This window comes from Eurytemora carolleeae, unplaced genomic scaffold, assembly GCF_000591075.1.
Source record: "Eurytemora carolleeae unplaced genomic scaffold, Eaff_2.0 scaffold473, whole genome shotgun sequence".
Taxonomy (NCBI): Eukaryota; Metazoa; Arthropoda; class Copepoda; order Calanoida; family Temoridae; genus Eurytemora; species Eurytemora carolleeae.
The window spans coordinates 70353-79405 of record NW_019396633.1 but is presented as its reverse complement, the minus strand read 5'-3'; the positions used below and the strand labels follow the sequence as shown (position 1 = coordinate 79405).

The window sequence follows — 9053 nt, the reverse complement described above, 5'->3', positions numbered from 1 at the left end:
CATAAAAATGTATATTTACATTTTTCCGACCTTTTTTTACATTTTTTTTGCAAACCTCCATCATAGCACCCTAACTATTAAAGTTAGCAGTATATTTTAAATGAGTGGACTTTGAAAAATTAGGCTATGAACATGCATTGTAACCGTATATCTTTTCTTTCAAGCCTTTTTCCTGGGAGGGGGGGGGACGACCCCTTCTAGACTGTACTTTATAAGGTTAAATGTAAACCCACATTTGCCGATTTACAAATTAAATTTAGATTCAAATAAAATGGATCAAGATATTTATTCCAGAATTGGAAATAATATAAACAGATGTTCGAAATTTTATATAAAAATGTGTTGAATGACTTTGGGGTTGCTATGAGTTAATTAAAGTAATTTATCTGGAGATAATGCGTATATTGCGTAATTTCAGAGTTGCGTCATGCGTAGGATTGGTAAGGTGCGTAACCTATGAGCGCTTAACGAGTATATTCAGAATATCCAAAGTCTCATCGTTGAAGAATTGTTGCGCGCGCTGCGCGTTGTGATATAGTTGAATACAGACGATACCATGAACTGGAGCACAGCAGTGGTAGGGGACTTTATTTATTTTCTTTCAGGGGCATCCTTATCATATTTTATTTTTAAAAATGGTTAACCCTCCCCCCCCCAGGCTGTAGGCACCTTAGGCCCCCCTTTCTCAGATCTCGAGTTAGAATAACTTGACTTGCACTAAAATAAACTTAAAAGGATAAAAACTAAAATAACTTTTTCAATGAAAATCCTCGATCAACAAAATATTAGTTATTTCATTTGTGTGAAAAAATTTCATTCCTTGAAAAAAATATGTTTTGGTAAAAAAACACGTCTTTGCACAAGGCAACTGTTTGTTAACAGTTTTTTTTGATAAAAATAGATGGTTTAAGACTTGATGCACCTATCATAGCTTGTTTTTATATAACACAACCTTTCTAAAAACTTATGTTCTGTGTTTGGTATACATTTTTTAGTATACACAAAAAATTAGAATCATACTTTTGAATTTTACTTATAAATTCATGAATCATGAAATGTTTATTCAATTTTACATATTGCCTTATCTAAGTTTCTGTTTATCATAAGAGCCTGCATGGAATTAAAATTTAATGAAACTATTGTGTACTTTATCATTATTACTCACTTCATCGTGAATTTCATAATGAAGGTGCTTTAAAGTAATCATCGTGCTATAACGTTAAATTCGATGTTAACACATGTGCTATAAAGTTTTGATTGGTTCCCGGATTTTCTCCAAAAAATGTAGGATATTTTCGAAACATTTTTTTTTATTTGAAATGAAAATAAAATTGAAATCAACATTATTTTTTGACTTCTGCTTTGTTTCAAAGCTTAGTTGCTCTTGAAACAGTCATTGAAAGAAAAGTACACAAACGTTTCATAAAATTAATTTTCACTTTAAAAGTTTTTGAATCGTTTGTTCCACTCTATCCATTTAATTAAGGCGTCAAGTTTAGTTTATTTATAGTTAACTAAAGTTTATTTATGGTTAACCAAAGTTTATTTATGGTTAACTAAAGTTTATTTATGGTTAACTAAAGTTTATTTATGGTTAACTAAAGTTTATTTATGGTTATCCAAAGTTTATTTATAGTTAACAAAAGTTTATTTATGGTTAACCAAAGATTATTTATGGTTTTCTAAAGTTTGTTTATGGCTATCCAAAGTTTATTTATAGTTAACAAAAGTTTATTTATGGTTAACCAAAGATTATTTATGGTTTTCTAAAGTTTGTTTATGGTTATCCAAAGTTTATTTATAGTTAACAAAAGTTTATTTATGGTTAACCAAAGATTATTTATGGTTTTCTAAAGTTTGTTTATGGTTAACCAAAGTTTATTTATGGTTGACTAAAGTTTATTTATGGTTAACCAAAGTTTATTTATGGTTAACTAAAGTTTATTTATGGTTAACCAAAGTTTATTTATAGTTAACTAAAGTTTATTTATGGTTAACCTAATTTTATTTATGGTTTACTAAAGTTTATTTAGGGTTATCCAAAGTTTATTTATGGTTAACTAAAGTTTATTTATGGTTATCCAATAAATTATTTATGGTTTACTAAAGTTTTTTTACGGTTAACAAAAGTTTATTTATGGTTCACTAAAGTCTATTTATAGTTAACAACAGTTTATTTATGGTTAACTAAAGTTTATTTATGGTTATCAAAAGTTTATTTATGGTTAACCAAAGATTATTTATGGTTTTCTAAAGTTTGTTTATGGTTAACCAAAGTTTATTCATGGTTAACTAATGTTTATTTATGGTTAACCAAAGTTTATTTATAGTTAACTAAAGTTTATTTATGGTTAACCAAAGTTTATTTATGGTTTACTAAAGTTTATTTAGGGTTATCCAAAGTTTATTTATGGTTAACTAAAGTTTATTTATGGTTATTCAATAAATTATTTCTGGTTTACTATAGTTTGTTTACGGTTAACAAAAGTTTATTTATGGTTAACTAAAGTTTATTTATAGTTAACAACAGTTTATTTATGGTTAACTAAAGTTTATTTATGGTTATCAAAAGTTTATTTATGGTTAACCAAAGTTTATTTATGGTTAACCAAAGATAAAAAGCAAAGCCTTAATAATGCTTTTTAGTCGCAACCCTAGCTGTGTGGAATGTTCAATATTAAAAGGTATCTGAAGTGTGGTAACGGTCAATTAGGTTCATTTCTGTAGGTTTTGAAAAATTTATTAATTTGTTGGACGGCTCTGGTTATCTTAGACCTGTAATCTTTTTATAAATTAGCTTCTATTCCATTAAACTTGCAATTTAAAATTAAAAATATTTTTAACCTCAGTGAATTTTTCAAAAATACTTTTTTATAAATATTTTTCGTAATATTCTTGCCTTTTATTTTATTCTTATTTTTACCAAACCCACTCCCAAGTATTCCTCTCACCTACTCCCAAGTATTCCTCCCACCTACTCAATGTCTNTCCCACCTACTCCCAAGTATCCCTCCCACCTACTCCCAAGTATCCCTCCCACCTACTCCCAAGTATCCCTCCCACCTACTCCCAAGTATCCCTTCTACCTACTCCAAAGTATCCCTCCCACCTACTCCCTCCCCAAGCATATATTGAGTTCTCCCCTTAAACCTGTATCCCACTCATATCAAGGAACGCTAAAGTTATTTAATAAAATCAGATAAATTCATGCCAAGACTTTAAATTATAGGGTGTATCTATATAAAAATCATATTATAATTAAACTTTAAATCTTTATCAGAGAAGCAAGGATCAATAAACATGGTTTCCCGCAAAGGATGGGGAATTAATGACGATTTAAAGTTTTAATATAGACTTTGAATGGTGAACTGTGCTTACTTATTGATTTGGAACTACCATTAGAGCTACAAGGAACCTTGAATAAAATAAAGACTGAATAAATTCCTTACAGTCGGCTCTAAAGTCCCATCCTTTATGGGTAACCCTGTCTGTTTGGGGTATGTCGGATAAATTTGAAGTCGTTTGCAGATTTTCGGAGTAAAAACGTGAAAGAAAATGGTCGAGATTTATCTAAATTCAAGCTAAATTGAAAACTACGAAATTTTATATAAAAATGTGTTGAATGACTTTACTGTTTACCCCGCACACCCTGCACTAATCCAAACTTGGGCAAAACATAAACCATGATACTGACATTTAAACCAGAACCATGCTGAGTATAGTGCCTTATGCATGAATATACACTAGAGTATACGCGGGAAGGTGGAGGGGAGTGTTAAAGGTCACCAAACATTGGTTTTGTAATAGATAAGATTGGTTAAAGATGGGGAGTGAGGGGTAATCGTATAAGATGCTAGGATCCTTGATGATAAAGGGATTTTTGATTATAAAAGGATTATTGACAATTAAGAGATTTTTGTGTTTTAAGGGATTTTGTAAAGGAATTTTTGTCAATAAAGTAATTTTTGTTTCTTCTAAAAATGGTTTTCAATATTAGAATTCTTGTTTATAGAGGGATTTTTGTCAATAATGAGATTTTTCTTAGTAAAGTGATTTTTGTTTTTTTTCTAAAAAATGTTGTCAATATTAGAATTTTTGTTTACAAATGGATTTTTGTCAATAAAGAGATTTTGTCAATGAAGGGATTTTTTTCTAAAAAATGTTGTCAATATTAGATTTTTTGTGTATCAAGGGAATTTTTTCAATAAAGGGATGTTTGTTAATTAAAGGAATTTTGTTTGAAATTTTTTTTCGTCAAGGGATTTTTGTCTATATAAAGGGATTTTTATAGAGAGCTTTTTGTTTATACAGGGATTTTTGTCAATAAAGGGATATTTTATGATAAAGAAATTTTAAATCACAGTTATTCTATTTATTAAACCCCTAATTGCTAACTTTTGTGTTGGCTAATCATAACCACGATCACTTGATCTCTATATCCACCATGGGCACTTCCAATTTGAGAATCAATGCTTAATCTCTTTAATTCCTGCAGGGTATGAATACCATGCGGAAAATCGAATAAAGCTTAGATACATCTGAAAGTTAAGAAAAGGTGGAGTTCAAGTCCAAAACACAACTTTTTGTATTCTGAGCTCTCTGAAATATACAACTTTAGTTTTAGTTGGCTTGGTATTTATTTGCCGCCTGTAATCTGTGGAATTATCAAACATTTTAAAAGGTCAACATACCAGACAAGTTAATGGTCAGATTGCGAATTTTCTTGGTTCATGACATAGATTAATAACATAAATAGAACACTAGATGTCGTATTTTCAAGATTTAGGGATTTTTCGTACACAATAACCCTAAGAGGCAGAAGCCCAAAATAGTTCAGCGCAGGCAGCTTTTAATAACAAGACAGAGATAGAGCAGGCGCTGCCTGAGCGGAACTTCTTTGGGCTTCTGACTTAGGGTTATTGTGAACGAAAAACCCCTAAATCTTTAAAAGAAAAAACCTTGTGTTCTATCTATTTTATTATTAATCTATGGTTTATGGTCTGTAGCTGCTATACATATTTAAACTTGTGCATACAAGTTTGAACAAGAGTCTCTTAAAAAGCTAAATTGAACGCATTTTTTGGCACGGAAATATAAAATTTTTAGAACCGTGTTTAGGTTGTTTATAAATTATTAGTTAAAACAAGTTTGTGTGCAGGGATCAACAAAATTTAATGCGAGAGTTAATTTTTACGTTCAGTTTAAGAGTACATTCTATGTTAATTTTAATTTTTGAAAACATTTAGAAATAAATACGCCCCCCTATAGGTTTTGCCCTTAGTGTTGAGATAAGGGAGTGTGATATATATCCCTCTGTTCCAACTGGTCAAGGCTTAGTCATAAAAAAATAGACCTCTTACTTTAATGACTTGCTTGTTAAGGAGATTTCCACAGGGGTGGTAGAAAAAACATTTTGGATACATTTTTTTTTGTGTAAGCTTTTAAGTTTAATATTTCAGATTCTCGTATTAGGCTGTGCTAGCTGTTCAGTGCTTGCTTCTCCAACCTACAATTCATTCTACAGACGATATGCTCATCAAGGTTCAGCCTATATCTCCGGGTCCCATCATGGATACAGCTCAGGGTCCCCTGGAGGTTACGTGAGAGTATCCGGGTACTCCAGGTATCCTTCTCATCACAATTACAAGGCTGCAGGACTTCAATACAACTCTGGCAGAGTACATCACCAGGCCTATGTACAGAAACCGGTTCAACAGCTGGGATATGTACCGGTTCAGATGCCGGTACAACAAAAGATAAGTACGGTAAAAGCAGAAGAAATGTTTCCTGTTAAAATGAGCAGTTCTGATCTTGTGCTACCACCTGTACAGGACGAAAATATCCCAGAGTTAGATGCAACAGCTAATGTTGCACAAGGAGAGGACGGAGAAGTCTTTGACGGAGTAAACGAAGGATTTTCAGAGGAAGTTCAAGCTCCTGTTGAAGATTTTGTTGAGCAATCTTTTCTTGAAGAACCATTCTTAGATATTGAACAAGAATATTCCATCAACAAACCTCTTGGTGATGACCTCTTTGTTAAGAATGATTTCCCAGAAATTGATCTGAGAGATGCATTAAACCAGACACCGGAGAACATTCTATTCTTGGAACCCGTTCCAGCAGTTCCAGGTCTACCTGTCGGTCTCCAGGAACCAGCTCTGGGAACACAGGACCCTGCTGACCTACAGCTGTTTAATCTTACACCTGTACCTGCCGTCCCCGGACTTCAAATAGCCGAGCTTCAAATTTAAATTCTGCATTAAATTCGACCACAATTATTAGAGATATTAAAACCTCTTAAGCTTTATGATAAAATCTATGTTCACACAATTTTGAAATTCAAGTCGTGCTTGATTTTTAAAAGTACAGAAAAAGGTCATATTTCAGTATGTTGAGTGGATTTGTACACGCTTTGAAATGATTAGTTTTTAGTACTTTTAATTTGGGTTTGTTAGAGGTGTTGTACCTTCTTGTATCACATATTCGTTCTGTATAAATTTAAATATTCTTACAAAATAAATTATGGAGATAAATTTAGAATTGCCAATTGTTGTATTCAAAAATATGGGTGGATTGTTTTGGTTCAGAATGAAATTTAGTTTCAATTGCATACTGTGTAAAACATTTTGCAGAGACAGTTAAACAGACACGCTATTGAAGTCTTTCATCGTTTTCATAAAATAAATTCAAGCAGACATGATTATTTTATAAAGTTTGAAATAAGAAAATACAACGCTATTTCTTTCAAATTTTTCACTAAATTCCCATATTTATTGAGACATCCTGTATCAAAGGGGCACCAGCACTGTTCAGAACTATGACTATTAAAAACAAACGAATACATGTTTAAAGGAAATAATATACAAGGATTGCAGTTGTTGGAACACACACTGGAAAAAGATTGACATGATAAAACTATTCATTCGCACTATTCAAGATTCTGAGAGAAGCGTTCTAGAATCAATTCTGGATCTTGAAGATTAACTGAAAATGAAATCTGTACCAAGATCAATAATTTAATCCTTGATATGCACAATTACAGTGAAACATGATTGATCTTTATGCATCTTTTTATTTAGAAATTTAAGATTTTGTAGTTTTTATCGGTTGTAACCGAGACATGGTTGAATTGGCGCACAAGAGAAATGGTTGAACCGGGTAGACTACTTAGTGCGCCAGGTCAACCTAAAGAGAAGTGGTTCAACCAAGTCAACTTAGTTCAACTATGGTTCTCTATTCATTATAAATCTGGTTCTAGATCAAACTACAGTTTTTTCCTCACAGCTGTTCAAAACACAAATTTTGGTTTTGTTTTATGATTAAAAAAATTAAATGCAATCGAATTTCATCCCGCGCTTTTACCTATCCATTTACCTATTCAACATATTTACCTATCTCTTCACCTATTCAACATATTTAACTATCTATTCGCCTCCGCGCTTTTAACTATCATTTACCTATTCTACAAATTCACCTCTCTATGTACCTCTCTTTTCACCTCTCTATTCACCTCTCTATTCACCTCTCTAATCACCTCTCTAATCACCTCTCTATTCACCTCTCTATCTCTCTATCTCTCTATCTCTCTATCTCTCTATCTATCTATCTATCTATCTATCTATCTATCTATCTATCTATCTATCTGTCTATCTATCCCCCTATCTGTTTTATCTCTATAACATAATTAATCTTTATAAAGTTCTTGAAACCGAATGAGATTAAGGAAAAGTTGACCCGAGTCCGTGGTTTTATTTGAATCCATGAATCAAGATTAAAACTCACATTTTCTAATATGTAGGAAAACTAATTTCAAGTTTATGTCCGGATATCTGAAAGAGATATAGTCATTGAGAGCAATGAGGCGAACGGTAATCCAGTGGTCATGATTTAAAGTTTTAACTTTAGAACCAGTATTTACTTTTTTGTAATTACTATTTTAAACTGATAACAAGTTTTTAGGTCTAGCTTAAACTATTTGTGACAGGGTTTGACCGAGATATCTTAGATAATCTCTGTTATAGTTCTCTGCATGAGGGTTGTTAAATCATTTTCAAAACGATCAAAGAACGATGGGTCACAACGAACGAACTATTCGTTTTGAACTTTTGAAAAACAAGAAACGAAACAACGATACGATAGTTTCTTTAAAAAAACCGTTCCTGAAAACATAATTTCTCTAATAAATATGATTTTGTCGATATTTAATTAGTTTTGTTTTAAGGTGAGAAAAGTTTATGAATGTTGTCTAATTCGTTGTTTTTATTGGTCGAGTGAACTGACCTGATTATATTTGATCCAAAGGGTTCCTGATCAAATAATGCATTTTGCTTTAAAAAGGTTGTTAGTTTGTTTCAGTAGATATTTCAAATTGACTATTTTAAGAATTAAGAGGTATTGTGTGGTGTAAGTACTGAGTCTAGACAGTTAGCTAAAGCTTAAAACTAAAAGCAAAACGGATAACGGGTTGATTGTGCAAAATTGATACCTTTCCAAAAACGTCCGAGATAGTTATTAAAAACTATCGTTTTTGAGAAAACGACCGTTTCGTTTTAGTTTTTTCTTTGACATTAAAAAAACGAAACGACCGTTTTTCAAAAAAAGTGAAAACTATCCATCCCTAATTCTGATTCCTACTAAATATATTTGAAACTAGCTAAATTGCCTGGTGTTCCCCAGGTTATTTATTATTAATAGTCATTGTCAGTCACGCTGTTTATCAACGCTTGCCCGTGAAATAAAAAAATTTCGAGAAAAAACACCCACAGAGATTATAATTTTAAGAAAGAAAAGTAATGTGTTACAATTTCTTTAGCTCTCTTAGTTTTAATTCTTATGTTAAGTTTAGCACTTTGCAAACAATATAAAAACATAATGCACGTACGTGTTATCCAAAATAATCATTCAAAATAATTGAAACTTTACAATTTGCTATTTGTTAAAAGAGAAATAGGAACAATGCAATCAAAGAACGGTCTTTCGTCCGGAGTTACAGACAAAGATGGATTAGTTGGTAGAAGTAAACTCAATTATTACGTAAAGGAGTTTCTTAGTAA

At 31.5% G+C, this 9053-nt stretch overlaps 1 protein-coding gene across 1 annotated transcript; it reads left to right on the top strand.

Annotated features, from left to right (window-relative positions):
* The first annotated feature begins 486 nt into the window (after nucleotides 1-486).
* Nucleotides 487-6537, top strand: LOC111706630 (uncharacterized). The gene is made up of 2 exons (XM_023479541.1): nucleotides 487-577; nucleotides 5460-6537. Exons 1-2 carry the CDS (start codon nucleotides 557-559, stop codon nucleotides 6249-6251), a joined length of 813 nt encoding a protein of 270 aa, XP_023335309.1. The 5' UTR covers nucleotides 487-556; the 3' UTR covers nucleotides 6252-6537.
* The last annotated feature ends 2516 nt before the right edge of the window (nucleotides 6538-9053 follow it).

Coding starts and splice junctions, on each gene's coding strand:
- LOC111706630 (XM_023479541.1), top strand. CDS start 557: ATGAACTGGAGCACAGCAGTG. Junction 578..5,459: donor TGAACTGGAGCACAGCAGTG/GTAGGGGACTTT, acceptor TTAATATTTCAG/ATTCTCGTATTAGGCTGTGC.